The sequence below is a fragment of the Diabrotica virgifera genome, chromosome 3, assembly GCF_917563875.1.
Source record: "Diabrotica virgifera virgifera chromosome 3, PGI_DIABVI_V3a".
NCBI classification, from domain to species: Eukaryota; Metazoa; Arthropoda; class Insecta; order Coleoptera; family Chrysomelidae; genus Diabrotica; species Diabrotica virgifera.
In genome coordinates, this window is record NC_065445.1 from 86234477 (window position 1) to 86252410 (window position 17934).

At 34.5% G+C, this 17934-nt stretch overlaps 1 protein-coding gene across 1 annotated transcript; it reads left to right on the forward strand.

Annotated features, from left to right (window-relative positions):
- Nucleotides 1-6938: 6938 nt before the first annotated feature.
- On the forward strand, nt 6939-14744 carry LOC126882534 (uncharacterized). Its single transcript, XM_050647501.1, has 2 exons — nt 6939-9845; nt 14616-14744. The coding sequence occupies exons 1-2, from the start codon at nt 6939-6941 to the stop codon at nt 14742-14744; spliced, it is 3036 nt and encodes a 1011-aa protein (XP_050503458.1).
- Nucleotides 14745-17934: the final 3190 nt, after the last annotated feature.

Genomic DNA, 17934 nt, shown 5'->3' on the forward strand with positions numbered 1-17934 from the left:
CACTCGCGCAGTGACCAATGGCAAGTCAAATATATACGCTTTGACAGTTCTCAATATGTAAACAAACTAACTAATTTAAAAATTAAATCTTTATTCTATTCTCATACTAGTGCCGCAGATTCGTGCAAATATTATAAGAATTGCACATTTAATGATACAAACATATAATTTTGTATATATACAAAATATATTTTGTATATATATTTTGTATACAAACGTTCAAATTTAGATATGAGGCCATCTCAGATTTTACCTTTTACAAAAATGGCGGGCATTCAAAATGGCGACGATACATATGTGACTAATAGCACGATAACTTTTGAACTAAAAGTCCGACTTCAACCAAATTTAAAAAAATCAAATTTGGGTTCTTTTTTTGGTGTATAAGATCGAGCACTTGAACCGGAAGAATCGGGTTACCAGAAGTTTTGTTTTTCTTGATTTTTTATGTAAAAATATGTTGTTTTTTTTTCAATTCTTTCACCCTTGTGCGGCAGATTTGTGCAAATATTATAAGAATTATATTGGGCATTTCATGGTAGAAGCATATAATTTGGACCACATATACTACACATACGAAGGTTCAAATTTATGATATGAGGCCATCTCAGATTTTGCCTTTTACAAAAATGGCAGGCATTCAAAATAGGCACTATACATAAGTGACTAATAGCACGATAATTGTTGAACGAAAAGTCCGATTTTTTCCACATTTTACGATTGTTTAATAAAAAAATACAAAGCAAAATTAGCTGTACGTCTTCACTGATTTTTCATAACCTACCCCTCATATTATCTTTGAGAACCGTCAAATATTTGTATAAGCTTTTACGTAAAATCACTTATTTTTCAGATAGACGTGTAGAATTGGTAATATGAATTTTAGTAATGTTGTACTTTCTTAAGACTTTTGCACACCATGTATTTTACTTTTATTTTCTGTATTCATAGCAACAGTATACTGAATACTTGTCATAAAGCCAATAAACAAAAATATCTGCATGTGGTAGTATTTGTTTATAAATCTGGTTTAAATAAAGATTCCATAAATACATTTTAGTGTTTGAGGAGAATATTCAAAATATTACAGAATATATAAAATATGATAATTTATAAATGATATTTTTAACTAAAAGTTAAATAAATACTTTTAATATTTTTTAATATTCCACTTTTAATACAATTTAGACTTTTATTCACAACAACGCAACGTCTAAGCATTAAGTAGATTTTTATCATCATATACAGTATGGTGCAAATGAAAGGAATAAATTCGTGATTTCGTAAACCGGCGACTGCCTGAAACAGGTCGATTTTTATTTTTAAATTATGATATTTTGGCATATACATCGTATGAGTGACGTCATCCATCTGGGCTTGATGACGTCATCAATATTTTTTTTAAATAAGAAGAGGGGTCGTGTGCTATCTCATTTGAAAGGCTATTTATTTCTCTATCCATTAATATAAACATTAACATAATTAAATATACAGGGTGTCAAAAACATTTTTTTTTATTAAATTAATTGACAAAAAAAAGAAGAATGTATGTAATTTATTTAATTCAAAATGCATTTTACCGTTGCCATAAGACAGAGAAGAATCATTATTTCACAAATAAACATTGCTTTTCGCCGGTCACCTGCCTCTTAGAAGTTTGAACATTTGATTTAAGCGAAAAGCAATGTTTATTTATGAAATAAACATATTTTTCTTATTTTTGACAGTAGTAAAATGTGTCTTGAATTATATAAATTACACATTCTTCTTTTTTGTCAATTAATTTAATTCAAGAAAAAAATTTTGGCTACCCTGTATAGATAATTATATTAATATTTATATAACTGAATAGAGAATTGAATATCCTTTCAAATGAGCTAGCACACGATCCCTATTCTCATTTAAAAAAATCATCGATTACGTTATCACGCCCAGATGGATGATGTCACTAGTATGATATATATGCCAAAAAATCACAATTTAAAAATAAAAATCAACCTGTTTCGGAATTTTTCCTTAAATTCTCCAGCTTACGAAATAACGAATTTATTCCTTTCATTTGCACCATACTGTATTTATGGCATTCACGATGACATTCTTATACAAATCAATTAATATAATAATAAATAAAAAATGCCACAAGAAAATAGCTTCAGAACAAAATTAATATAATGTTTTCATATTGGTGTATTTGACAACTTTGCTAACACCACCGAAAACTAAGTTATTCGCGAAAAAAAAAGAATGTGTGTCTACTTTGTACGCACGTAAGAAGTTATACTTCTATTATATGATTTCAAAGAAATAAATATATTTTAAACAGTTTATTTTTATTTTATTTAAATAATAAACTAATTTTAATACCTCTTTATTTTTTAATATTTTTATTAAAACAATAACAAAAATTAAAAAAAAGAATAGCAATTATCCGCATTTGAACCCGAGACCTCTCGATCTGTTGTCGAATGCTCTACCAATAACCCACGACCGCACTATAATGACAAATCACGGTAACACATAGACGAAGTGAAGTATAAATTATAAAAACGTTTTAATAAAACTTATTCACTTACTCCCGAGGAAGACAAATCCAAAGACACAAAAATAATTATAATAAATATATTTACTAAAAACACTTATATATATATTTACTAAAAACACTTATATATATATATATATATATATATTCTTTCCACACCTTTTTTGCACTGATACATTTTGTACTTTCCAAAAATTTTTATTAAAACAATACCATAAATTAAAAAAAAATAAATCTTGAATGGGTTGCATGTGAGAGTTCATTTTAAATGAAGTAAAAGTCAGACTTACTCTCAATCTTTATTATAACTTCCGACGACCGGTTTCGCTCTTTAAAATTTGTAGAGCATCTTCAGGTCAAAGGTAACAAGTTACAAAATGCTACAAATAAACAAAAACCAGAGTTAGGACATTGTCTGGTTGTAAAAGATGCTAAAGATCCATAAGATCAAGCCAATGTTGAATAACATACATAAAAGTAGCGAAATAGCATACCAATGCACATGCATGCAATCATGGGGGCGGTAAAACTTTCCCCAAGCGCACAAACATGTGCAGAAGTATGCTATATATAATCATGCAATTATAACGTGTCGTACTTACATTCGGATACAAGGTGCTACCAACTCAGTATTCATTATCATGATGTTTCTGTTAAAGTTATGTTAACGGGATATGGTGGAGTAGACGGAGGATGCAGCAAAGGTAAACAAATTTATGGGATTTAGGAATTCTTGAGGGTGATGAGATAGTTGGTGTAAGTCAACCAACAATAAATACTCGCTACATTTGTGATCCAAACGTTGTCAATCTTACATCCACTAATAAATAGAATTCTTTAATATATATATATATATATATATATATATATATATATATATATATATATATATATATATATATATAAATATAAATAAAATTAAAACAAAATCTTTAAAATCAACACATATTAAAATTGTATATATGTCATTCACTAATTTGATCTACACAAACATTATAACAGGCACAGATTTGTTGGTTGACTTACACTAACTATCTCATCGCCCTCAAGAATTCCTAAATCCCATAAATTTGTTTTGGTAGCACCTTGTACCCGAATGTAAGTACGACTCGTTATAATTGCATGATTATATATAGCATACTTCTGCACATGTTTGTGCGCTTGGGGGAAGTTTTACCACCCCCCATGATTGCATGCATGTGCATTGGTATGCTATTTCGCTACTTTTATGTATGTTATTCAACATTGGCTTGATCTTATGGATCTTTAGCATCTTTTACAACCAGACAATGTCCTAACTCTGGTTTTTGTTTATTTGTAGCATTTTGTAACTTGTTACCTTTGACCTGAAGATGCTCTACAAATTTTAAAGAGCGAAACCGGTCGTCGGAAGTTATAATAAAGATTGAGAGTAAGTCTGACTTTTACTTCATTTAAAAAAAAAATAGAAAATACCCGGATTCGAACCGGGGACCTCCTGATTTCCAGTCGAACGCTCTACCATTGAGCTATACTCCTTTTATTTGTGCTGGTGGGGACTACAAGATTTCTCAGACATAGTGTCAAATAGACCAAGTGAATTATAAAAATACTTTAAATATTATTTATTATCTTATTCCCGAGGAAAACAAATCCAAAAGAACAAAAATTATAATAAATATATTTACTAAAAATACTAATATATTTTTTCCACATCTTTTTTACACTGATACCTACATAACTTGTAAGATTTAGCAATGAACTCAATAATGTCTATGTGCGCATGCACCCAGAATAATAAAAATTCACTCCCAATCGCACCTAAAGAAGTATAACTTCAAAAAAATAGTACTGGAATGTAGATTTATAGTCTAGTAGCCAGAGGGGTTGAGTATGCACTTTTATGTCCTCTAGAAGAGTATCTTGATGATTTTCTTTATGTGCCTTTGTGCGCTGATTCGAATTTCAAAGGGTACCAGGCTGATAACCCGCCAGATAATTTGATATTAATAATTTAATGGTTTAAATGATTGTATTCTCTAAACTATTAGAGATATTTAATTTTACAGAGCACGTTATTAAGAGTTCCATAACTTGGTCAAAAATTAACATAGAAATATTTAACGAAGCTTAGAATGTTGTTCTATAACTTTCATTAGCGAAATTTTCATCGTTTAAAATCCTGTTTTGTTTAAATCTCTTATAAACAAATTAATTCGCAACATTTTACTGAAATGTTTAATATTTAGTTGTTATAACTTTTTTAAACCCGGATAAAATGTGGAGGGTGATTGACAAGGTTAGCAACCTACCAATCGTAAAAACGAATACTGCTCAAAGAAACAATGTGAAGCCTCGGAACCGGATTGATAATATGAAGACGACCACGGCAAGAAATATGGACACGAGAAAACGTCCAAAACCCAGATGAGAAAAACCACTTGGAACATAAGATCGCTCAACACTAGAGATCAAGAAATAACCCAAGAGCTAAAAGAGAAAAAAATAGATATATGCGCTCTACAGGAGACCAAAAAGAAAGAAAAGGCCAGTCAAAATTAGGCGAATATATACTAATCTACACTGGAGTAGCAAAAGAAAACAGGGCCAAAGAGGGGGGTAGCCTTACTAATACACCAAAGATACCAAAATAACATCAAAGAGTGTCAATATGTATCAGAAAGGATTGTCGCAGCAAAAATTAGAATGGAGAAAGAAGAGCTGACCATCATCGGAGTATACGGCCCAGAAAATAGTAAGCCCTAAACAACAAGGGAAATATTCTATGATCAATTGCAACAAGTAGTAGATCAAGTTAAAGGAAAGTTGATAATACTGGGGGATTTTAACGCTCGAATAGGCAACCAAGTAATACCTGGAATTAAACAAAAACATAATGAGAATGTCAAAAACGAAAATGGAGAACTGATGATAAACTTCTGCACGAATAACGAACTTCGAATAAACAACACCTTTTTTGACCACAAAGACCAATACAAATATACATTCAATAATACCCGTGGACAAAGATCTATGATAGATTTTGTTGTAACTAACAGAGATATACATCCATCAAAAATAATTGACGTAAGATGCCTCAACTCAGCAGATGTAGGTAGTGACCACAGCCTAGTATTATGTAAAATTAGAATCCCCATGAAATGCTTCACACCTAAGAGAGTGGCACCAACACAAACAAAAATCAAAGTCGAAGGACTAAGTACGGAATCCACGGAGTACTTATATAGAAAAAGAATATCAGAGAAGATTGCTGATAACAAAATACTTACTAGAAAACGATAACATCGAGGAAAGTTGGGAAAAACTCAAAAGTAACATAATTAACCCAGCAACAGAATCACTTGGAGAGAGGAAAGTAACGAATACCAATATATCAAAAAAAAAACATGGCTTCGAGAGTAAGTGAAGATAAAATGTGAAGAAAAGAAGAAAGCCTTTTTACAATACAGAACACAACAAACACAACAGGCATACAACAACTATAAAAGAATTAGAAACGAAACAAACACTTTAGTCAGACAAATAAAAAGAGAACACTGGGAGAGTTTCTCAAAACAGATGGAACACGACTTCTACGGAACACAAAAGGAAATATGGAGAATGATCAGAGGGCAAAGAAAATAGATGAACGAACTAATAAAAACGAAACACATCTAGAAGGAAACTTGGGCAGACTATTTTCGATCTCTGTTTGCTAAAGATAACGATAACGAACCACCAACACCTGAAGTGAAAACAAAGGAAGACATAAATATTGAAGAAGCAGAGGTAACGGAAGCATTAAGGAAATTAAAAAATAGAAAATCACCAGGAGAGGACAGAATATCGAATGAACTCCTAAAGTATGGAGGACAAGACCTGACCAAACAATTTGTCGAGTCATTATAAAATATGGCAGTGTCCGTGTTTAAAAGATATTTCTGCTTTATACATACGGCGAGCCATATGGTTTGTTTTTCGTTGTTTTAAGGTGAAGGGATGATGGGCGTACTAGCCAGCCCACTTGAGATTGAAACCTATGATAAGAATGTATTGCTGTTTTAAGGAATGTGTAGATATTGGATATTATGTTTTTAAGTCAGTCGAGTTTGTAACATTCTTCGGATAACATCCAAATAAAAACTTTATTTTAAGCTACACTTGCGTATTTTTAATAGGGGTAATTTTCTGTAAACGAAAGTTATTTTCTTTAATTTGATTTCGAACCAGGGATCTTTGCGTGAAGTAACTCGTGGACATCCCTACGTAACATTTTGGCGACCGCGATAAGGACTTAGATATATACGGGTGTGCTTAAAAGTTAGTTGTTTCCGCTTATTTGAGTGTAAACTTTTTTCCGGCGAATAAATTCGTTTGTCGTGAGGCTCGGCCGAAGTTGTTACCCTTGTAAGCGAGAAATATGGCATTGGAATTAGAAACAAAACGCCGAACAGTGCTTCGTACTGCTTTTACGACAGCTGCTAATGTTTTGGACAATTTGTTATCTGAAACGGTGGACACTCGACCCTGGCAACAAATTAGTGTACAGTGGGAACTGTTACAAGTTAAGTACAATGAGCTGTGTGTCGTGGAAAGTGCGGTGTTTGAAGCTATGGTCGAAAAGGCTTCCGAGGCAGAATTAATCAGTGAGATGGAGGCAAAGGATAGATACAGCACACGCTACTATGAACTGAAGTACAAATGCGAAGACAGACCCAGTTTAGTAAGTTCAGAGTCATCAATAAAAGGTAAGCGCAGTTTTAAATTACCTCCAATCGAATTCAAGAAATATTCTGGGGACTTGATAGATTGGCTTCCATTTTGGTCGCAGTTCAAAGTAGTGCATGATGATCCATCGATTGATTTAAACGACAAAATAGCTTATTTGAGACAAGCCACTGTAGACGGTAGTAAGGCCAGACGTTTAGTGGAGAGTTTTCCTGCAGTAGCCGATAATTACTCAAAAATTATAAAGAGTTTGAAGTCTAGGTTTGGCAGAGAGGATCTCCAGATTGAAGTATATATTAGGGAGCTCTTAAAGTTAATTTTGAGTCGAGTTTCTAGTAGTTCTTGTAATGTTTCTGCACTATATGATATGATAGAGAGTCAACTTCGTTCACTTGAGACCTTAGGCATAACTGCTGACAAATATGCGGCAATATTGTATCCCCTTATTGAGTCATGTTTACCGGAGGATATGATCAGACTATGGCATAGATCTTCACAGTTTTTAAGGCCTTCTGGTTCCGTATCCATGCACAATGTCGAAGAATATGCAGAAGTTTCAACTTTGGAGACAAGATTAAGTGGGCTAATGAGTTTTCTACAAAATGAAGTTCAAAATGAACAAAAAATTAATTTAGCAACGGAAGGTTTTGGTTTATCGACTGAAAATAAATGTAAATCTAATAACCTGGTTGAAAAGAAGAATATAAAATTACCAAAGCAAGGAACTGATCAGCCATCAGCGACCGCGGCTGGGTTGGTAAATTATGAGGTTGACAGGTGTATTTTTTGCGAAGGACAGCATGACAGTATCAATTGTTTTAAAGCACAAAAATTGTCTATGGAACAGAAACGACGAACATTGTCAGAGAAGAAAGCCTGTTTTCGATGTTTGAAGGTGCGACATTCTTCGAAGAACTGTAGAGCACGTTTGAATTGTATTTTGTGTTGTAAATCCCATGTTGTTTTGATGTGTCCTGATTTACCTGTTAACAAAATTGATACATCGACCTCAAGTATCAGCCGCTCGGAAGAAAATAGGACTGAGGATCAGACGCTTGCGAATTTGAATAATACACAGGTTTTTTTACAAACTCTGCGAGTAAACACAAGAAGTGCACATGGTACTAAACAAGTAAGGGCACTTATTGACACTGGATCGCAGAGAACATATATTTTACAGCGTACCGCACAAGAAATGGGTTTTTCTGCTAAAGGAACGGAAAATATCGTACATACGTTATTTGGCGGTAAAAGTACTTCTGAACAACGACATAAATTATACAAGGTAACTGCGAGTGAAGGAGCTTACTCTTGTTCATTTGATGCCTTAGATCAACCAAAAATTTGTGCAGATGTCTCTCCTGTTTATCACGGCCCTTGGGTTGAGGAACTTAGTGACATGAATATTTCGCTCAGCGATGTCGGACATATAGCACCAATTGAGATTTTGTTAGGAGCTGATGTTGTAGGCAAATTGTATACAGGAAGGAAATATCAGTTACAGTGTGGTCTTGTAGCAGTTGAAACTTTGTTAGGTTGGACTCTTATGGGCAAGGTGCCGGCAGTTGCTTCTAATTTCAGCACATCTATGATGTCGATTGCGTTGTTTGTTGATAGTTCTTCTGTGGCGAAACTCTGGGAGCTTGATATTATTGGGATAACCGATCCTGTAGAAAAATTGACACGAGAGGTGGCGGCCAAGGAGGCTAAGAATTTTTTCTATGAGACTATCCGATGTGACAACGAAGGTAGGTATGAGGTTATGTTACCTTGGTTGAACAAGCATCCTTTAATTTCAGATAATTTAGTTGTCGCTAGAAGAAGGTTAGATACTACTTTAAATAAGTTGAAAAAGTCAAATTTGTTTGAATCGTATAATTTAATATTCAATGAGTGGTTGAACGAGGGTGTGATCGAAATAGTAAATAATCCCGAAGAGAATAATTGTGTGCACTATTTGCCTCACAGGCCCGTTATTAAAAATACTAGCGAAACCACGAAAATTAGGCCAGTCTTTGATGCATCATCTCATGAACAGGGTCGTCCTTCTTTGAACCAGTGTTTAGAGGTAGGGCCTAATCTTATTGAACTTATTCCTTCTGTGTTATTACGGTTCAGACAACAAAAAATAGGTGTTGTGTCGGATATTCGAAAGGCTTTTCTTCAAATTTCTGTACATTCGAAGGACAGAGATTTTTTGAGGTTCCTATGGGTAAACAATGAAGGAAAGGAATTTGTATTTCGACATAGGAGAGTTGTTTTTGGAGTCAACTGTAGTCCATTTCTTCTGGGTGCTACTATAGAATTTCATTTGATAAAGGCGCTGGAGAAGTGTTGTAATGATATGCCGTACTCTAAAAATACAATTGAAAGGCTTATGATTGGGTTCTATGTAGATAATTGTGTGACTAGTGTTACTGATGAGAATGAGTTGAGAAAGTTCGTATCAGAAGCAACTGCCATCATGGAGGAAGCTAAGATGGATTTGAGAGGGTGGGAGTCTTCTGGTAGTACAAAAACAGTTGTCCCTGTTCTTGGTCTTCTCTGGGACTCCTCAAGAGACACACTAAAAATCAATGGTGAAATTTTTCAGGGAGTGGTCGGAAAACAACCCATAACTAAGAGACTGATGCTTTCTGTAGCTCAGAGTATATTTGACCCTATTGGTTTTACCTGTCCAGTATCTCTGTTCCCTAAACTGTTGCTGCAGAAACTTTGGGAAAAGCGCCTGGGATGGGATGCACCAGTCGAGAATGACATGGCTGAGGAATTTTGTCAATGGGTTACTCATCTTCCTGAACTGTCGAGTATTGAGATTCCACGTTGGATCCAGGCTGGGCCCATTGAAGCTGACCATTGGAGTTTGCACACCTTTTCAGATGCAAGTAAGAAAGCTTATGCAGCCGTAGTGTTTTTGAGAGTTCTTCGGAATGATGGTGTTTCGATTTTTCTTATAGCAGCTAAGAGTCGTGTGGCTCCTTTGAAGAAGATTTCTATACCTAGATTGGAACTGTTGGCAGCCACTATTGGTGCTAGACTTTATCAGTCAGTCAAAAGACAATTTTCTCAGCATGTTGAGTCTTATTTTTGGAGTGATTCCACTACGGTTCTTTCTTGGATTCAACGTAAGGATGACTGGTCTGTTTTTGTTTTTAATAGAGTTCAGGAGATTAGAAATTTAGCCAATGCTGAGTGTTGGAAATATGTGCCTGGTTCTCTCAACCCTGCCGATCTTCCATCAAGAGGCTGTGGTGTTCGGCAATTGTTCGAATCTCGATGGTGGGAGGGCCCGGAATGGTTGTACAGAAACGAAAATTATTGGCCCCAACAAAAAGTAGAGGTTGATGAAGAAGAAGTCGGCACTGAGAAAAAGAAAAAAGCCATTTCGTCACTATTGAATATGACGTCCGACGATTGGCACCTGTGTTACTTTTCTCAGTACACAAAACTGTTAAGAATGATGGCTTGGACGCTACGATTTTGTTACAATACGAGAAATTCAAATGGAAAACTTACAGGCGAATTGGTCGCGGAGGAAATCGACAAAGCCGAAATGTTTGTGTTGAAGTTAGTGCAGAAAGAAGCGTTCGGTTCAGATACGAAACGAATTTCCTCGCTAAACACGTTTGTCGATGAATTTGGACTTATACGTTTAAAAACTCGCGTTACCGAGAGAATTGACACGGAAGATTTTCGTCTGCCTATCTTACTTCCGGGTGAACATTTTATAGTGCGCAAGTTGATTTTGAGCTTACACAAAAACTCTTGTCACGTTGGTACACAGGGACTGCTTAGTTTGCTCCGCGAAAAATATTGGACTTTAGGGGGTAGACGGATTGTGCGGTCCATTTTAAAAGAATGTGGTGTGTGCAAGAGACAAGATGGGAAATCGTTCGAAGTACAAACGCCTTCATTGCCGGCCGATAGAGTTCGAGATGCTGCAGTGTTTGAGATTTCCGGGGTGGACTTAGCTGGGCCTCTTTACTTGAAATCGGGCGAGAAGGCATGGATTTGTTTGTTCACTTGTGCCGTTTATCGCGCAGTTCATCTGGAACTCGTTACCTCCTTGTCAACAAATGCATTTATTCAAGCTTTCCGTCGCTTTGTTGCCAGGCGTGGACGCCCGAGAACGGTTTATAGTGACAATGGAACGAATTTTACGGGACTTGAGAACGCGCTTAAGCAATTGGACTGGAACATGATCGCGGAATATAGTTCTACACAACGTATTAAGTGGCGTTTCAACCCCCCTACAGCTGCATGGTGGGGTGGATTTTGGGAGCGATTAATAGGTACTGTGAAAGGACTTTTGCGAAAAGTTTTGGGTCGAGCGTCTCTCAATTATGAAGACTTATTGACATTGTTGTGTGATTGTGAGAGTATAGTCAACTCGCGGCCATTGACGTATATTTCGGATGATCCTACTGAGTTAGCCGCGTTGACGCCAGGTATGTTTTTACGTGAGCAAGTCAGTTACGAGTTGCCGGATTGTGATTTGCTAGAGCAGAATTCTCTCACACGCAAAATACGCCGTTTGCAAGAGTTGAGAAGTCATTTGCGAAAAAGATTTCGTGCTGAATATCTGGCTCAACTCAAAGCGGGAACGAAGAAGACGAAAGTGTCTAAAGTGTCTATCGGGGATGTCGTTTTAGTAGGCAACGAAAACATCAAGCGCCTTCAGTGGCCTTTAGGAAAAGTTATTGAACTTTTACCCGGTAGAGATAATCAGGTGCGATTAGTTCGTCTTGCGACGGCACAAGGCCAACTTCTGAGACCGTTGCAAAGGCTTTACCCAGTGGAAGTCGTGGAGGCAGTTACTGCTGGCGAGAATATCCAGGGTATTACCCTACGGGATGCGGCTCCAGAGACAGTGCCTCACGAGAACGGTTGTCAGCTCCAGGCTGAGGAAGAATCAAGTGAAATAAGTGCGGGAGTGACAAAAAGCAGAGCACCCGATTTAAATGAAAGATGTACGCGAAGTGGCCGGGTAGTTAAAACTCCTGTAAGATTCAAGTGACATTTTCTTGACTTGATTTTTTCATGACTCTGTTTGTTTTTGATATATTTTACTTTTCACTTTATTTGATATTTTATTGTAATTTTTCGTGACTCTCTGTATTTTTTGAGAAATTTTGTCAAATTCCCCAAGGTGGGAGAATGTCGAGTCATTATAAAATATGGCAGTGTCCGTGTTTAAAAGATATTTCTGCTTTATACATACGGCGAGCCATATGGTTTGTTTTTCGTTGTTTTAAGGTGAAGGGATGATGGGCGTACTAGCCAGCCCACTTGAGATTGAAACCTATGATAAGAATGTATTGCTGTTTTAAGGAATGTGTAGATATTGGATATTATGTTTTTAAGTCAGTCGAGTTTGTAACATTCTTCGGATAACATCCAAATAAAAACTTTATTTTAAGCTACACTTGCGTATTTTTAATAGGGGTAATTTTCTGTAAACGAAAGTTATTTTCTTTAATTTGATTTCGAACCAGGGATCTTTGCGTGAAGTAACTCGTGGACATCCCTACGTAACACAATTATTAAAACTAATCCAAAAAATAATAGAACAAAACAGAATACCACAAGAATGGAGATCAAGCATCCTAATACCTCTATTCAAAAAGGGAGAAAAATCGGACCCGGAGAATTACAGAGGAATTAATTTATTAAACACAACACTAAAATTAACGACCAAAGTGATAACAAACAAACTGAATAAAATTATAACATTAGCAGAAGGACAACAAGGTTTTAGGTCGGGAAGATCATGCACCGACGCTATATTTATAATAAGGCAGATTCAAGAAAAATCGTTAGAATACAACAAACCGGCATACTTATGTTTCGTGGACCTTAAGAAGGCATTTGACAGGGACAAAATAAAGGACGTTATTCATTTATTGTACGCAAGAGACGTACCTCAAGGAATAATTAAAACGATCTAAAATATCTACCAGAACAACACAATAAAAGTAAAAGTAGTTGAAGAACTAACTGACCCAATTGAAGCTGGTAATGGGATAAGACAGAGAAATTCCCTGAGTCCTCTGTTGTTCAACCTGATCATGGACGAAATAATAAAAAAAGTAAGAGCAAAAAAAGGATACCAAATGGGAGAAAAATAACTTAAAATAATCTGCTATGCAGACGACGCAATTCTAATCTCTCAAAGTGAAGATGATTTACAACGTATGCTGCACGAATTTAATATAACCGCTAGAAAATTTAACATTTTAATTTCCCCAAAAAAGACTAAATGCATGGCTATAACAGCAAATCTAATAAGGTGTAAATTAGAGTTGGAGGGTCAAATAATAGAACAAGTCATGGAGTTTAAATATCTAGGCATCACACTATGCAGCTACGGAAAGCTCGAAACAGAAGTGGAAGATCAGGTGAATAAGGCAAACAGAGCCGCAGGTTGCCTGTATGAAACAATATGGAGAAATAAAAACATCGGAAAAGAAGTGAAAGGCAGAATTTACAAAACAGTCATCAGACCAATAATGACATACGCGGAAGAAACACGATCTAATGCAGAAAGGACAAAAATAATGCTAGAAACAGCAGAGATGAAAACATTGCGAAAAATCGATGGTAAGACGCTGTGGAATGAGCTAGAAGTGCAGACATACGAAGGAGATGAAAGGTGGACAATATTAATAACTGGGTGAAAAGCAGAAGAGTAGAATGGAACGACCACATAAGCCGAATGACAACAAATAGAATAGTAAGGACGGCGAGAGACGGTTTCCCAATAGGAAGACGATCAGTGGGAAGACCACGAAAAAATGGAATGACAACTTACTGGAGGCACATTGAAAAACAGACAGAGTAATGTCTATATAAAAAGAAGAAGAATTTTTTATTGAAAAATATGTATAAAGCAATTTTTTCCAAAGATTTTTTAAAGCTAAAAAAATTACCTTTAAAATGAGGGAGTTTTGAAAGTTAATCGCACCTATGAAAGCTGAATTATACTTGGAAAAGTCTCACCGAATGCCTATTTTGTAATTGTTTTTCACGAAATTTGTTATAACTTCGGTTTTAACAATGGAATTATAGTTTGTCAAACGCTAATTTGTTAATTTATTTTACTAGGAATAATTTTCATTTTGGTAAAATGAAATATCTCTATTTTTTTAGGAGATACTATCATTTAAACAATTAAATTGTTAATATCAAATTATCTGACGAGTTTTCAGCCTGATGCACTAGAAAAATCGAATCTACGCACTAAAAAACGTAAGAAAACGTCGAGGTACCGAGGGAACATAAAAGTGCAAACTCAACCTCTGGCTCCTTTACTATGAGGCATTAGAGATTATAGATTGAGCTTATTTATCATTAACTGTCATATTCGCAGGTCTCTAATACCGAAACCGTCGTGAAAATGGTTCTCACAACTGAGGAGAAAGTGTTTACAGTAAACGAGTATTTCCACTCATACGGAAAAGGAGAGAATAATGGTCTAAGTTTGAAACAAGTGTATTAAAATATCGACCAGTATTTAACAAGGTATGTACCTCACAGTAAAAGTGTAATGTAAAAGGAATTTCGTAACATTGGGCTCTACAGGTCGTCTAAAAGCAGTTCTTAACAACAATAATCAAGGACACGTGTTCGATCAGTAATTTAGCATGTTACAACTATTAAAAAAACAATGGGTGCATTTGGTGCCCTTTTTTTATAAATTAAAAAAACTGCGACCCGGGCAGATATTATATTTCAGAATTTTTGGATCATTCTAAAGAAAAAAAAGGTCTTGTATATTTTTTTTCTAAAGTTGATCATTTTCGAGTTACAATTTAAAACTAAAAAAAGAGTGAAAGATGAATTTTTGCCATGTTTCATTCTACAATATGTTTTTTAATTGTTAATGAGGAAAGTTTCTTATGTGAAGACGGCTATTAACAACTAAAAAACAATGTTTTTACATCAAATACACAATGGTTTTAACAGGATGGCGCAACGAGTCATATATACGCTTCCTAGCCTTACTTCACGAACATTTTGAAAGCAGAATAAATTCGTCGAAAGCTCGGTACTGTAAATATCTACGCGGATGGACCCGGAAATCTGGTGAGTTTAATTTTAATATTAATGGTACATTCCATGTCAAATCACTCAGGCACAAAAATTTTGGATCTCCGATTTTTCTTAAACTTGGTGTATAGCTTCTGCCGGACGTAAAAAGAAGATATTTCAGGTCAAAAAGTCCTCCTCTTCTTTTTGTCTCTTCTTCTTCTTTCTCATAATCCTTAGTGCCCTTCAGGGCGTCGGATGAAAATATTATTCGGTCGGTTTTCTCAAAATATTATTTTATGCGATTTTACAGTGATTTGATGTTTATTTAAACAAATTTGCATTTTCTATCGTAAAGTATCAATGGAAAACATAATATTTTAATGGAAGGGACTTAAAAATGGCATTATACCTATGGCATTATAACAAGATATTTTGATTCAAAACAAGTTTTTGATCAAATTTTATAGTGTGGAAAACGTTAAAATACTGTTTTTACATTTTCTTCCTTTCCCAAAATAAATCATAATCGATTTGGCTGAAAATTTGCCAACAGATAGCCAAAACATAGGACTTTAAGTGGTTAGAAGGATTTGAATTATATTACAATATTAAAAAAAGAATGTGTGTGTACTTTGTACGCACGTAAGAAGATATTCTTCTATTATATAGGTAATTTCAACGAAGTAAATATACTTAACAGGTTATTTGTATTTTATTTAAACATTAAACTAACTTTCTTATCTACCACTTTCAAAAAATTTTTATTAAAACAACCAAAAATAAAAAAAATATGAATCGCCCAGGATTCGAACCCGCGCCATTCCAATCTCGGAGCTAACGCCCTAGCAACTACACCAGCGAGGTCCTTCTAATTAACATGTAAGTTTCGGATATAATTACAAAACACGGCGACAAATAGTGTAAATATTTTATGATTTTACTACAGAGAAACACAAATCCAAAAACACAAGAATTATAATAAATAATACATTTATTAAAAACACTAATATATTCTATAAATGACTTATTTGCACGGATACAGATACATAAACACCTATCTTGAGAGATTAGCAAGGAACTACATACTGTCTGTGTGCGCAGGTGCGCAGATTTATGTACAATTTTACCCTCAATCGAATCGCGCCTAAAGAAGAATATCTTCAAAAAGTTGCATGCAATAATATCAGATTCAAAAGTATATTAGTCCAGTCGGGATAGTATTTGACCTTGCATGCCGAGCAGCTCAAAAGTTTATTTTTCTAATCTTTAGGGCGATAATAGTAGCCTAAATTTAAAATCGCGAATGAATTCTTCCGTTACGTTAGCCGCCATCTTGATTTTAAAGGAGAACCGTTTTTGCTCTATATCTCCGCCATTTTTAACTTTTCGACAAAAATGGTAGGAACTGAAATTATTCCAAATAAATCGTATTTACAATTAGTCCTTATTACTGTTAGTAATTAAGTTAATTGTACTTACAGTAGACGCCTATATTTTTGATGATGATATTGCATGTAACTTTTTTGGTATTGTAATATATTTCAAATCCTTCTAACCACTTAAAGTCCTATGTTTTGGCTATCTGTGGGAAAATTTTCAGCCAAATCGATTATGATGTATTTTGGGAATGGAAGAAAATGTAAAAACAGTATTTTAACGTTTTCTACACTATAAAATTTGATCAAAAACTTGTTTTGAATCAAAATAATTTGTTATAATGCCATAAAATGACATTTGTGAGTCTCTTCTATTAAAATATTATGTTTTCCATTAATACTTTACGATAGAAAATGCAAATTTGTTTAAATATGTAAAGTGCAAATCACTGTGAAATAGCTTAAAATAACATTTTGAAAAAAAAAAGAAGAAAAGAAGAAGACAATTCGACCTTAAATGTTTTATTTTTACATCCCGCAGATGCTATATACCAATTTTCAGACAAATCGGAGATCCAAAGGTTTTTTTGGTCCAAAATTGAGTGATTTGAAATGGAATCACCCTATTTCTTGTCATAATATTTATTCTAGCTTTAAGTTTCATTGTATTAATTGCAGAAACCATTTCGAGCATAATATGCAAATTTAAAGTTATAAACTTTTTGTTTTCTCTAGAGCGATTTTTAGAATAAACACCTTTTTCTTAAATTGCGCTGCAAAGGAGAATAAATTATTCAATATTCTAAGAAATATGGTACTAAGGACTATAATTTAAATCCTCCAAATATCCACTTTGTGCAGCTGTAAGTCCTTGCTTACAATTACGGGACAATTTAACATTATTTTTCGAAAATAAAATGCAGTTTAGAAAATGGATAGTTGACAATAAGCGCTTTAAAAATCAAGTTGATACAAAAAGGAAACTGAATTGATAAGGTCGTTTATTCTTCTTCTTCTTGTGCCGTCTTCTAACGAAGGTTGGCGATCAATTCTTTAAATGCTTTTTTCCTTTTGTTCAATGTTCAACAAAATCTGGTGATAAATAGTAGTCTAATTTTGGCATGAGAGTTTAATGAAAGGACAACAAATCAATTGGAAGTTCTGTCCGACAAAATATATGGGACGTTTTCGTAATCTGACGTTCCAAATTTTTAACTTGTTCCACAATTATTAAAACTTCCCCTGTTCCAGTGTTCCCGTACATCAAAGTTTGTCCGACGA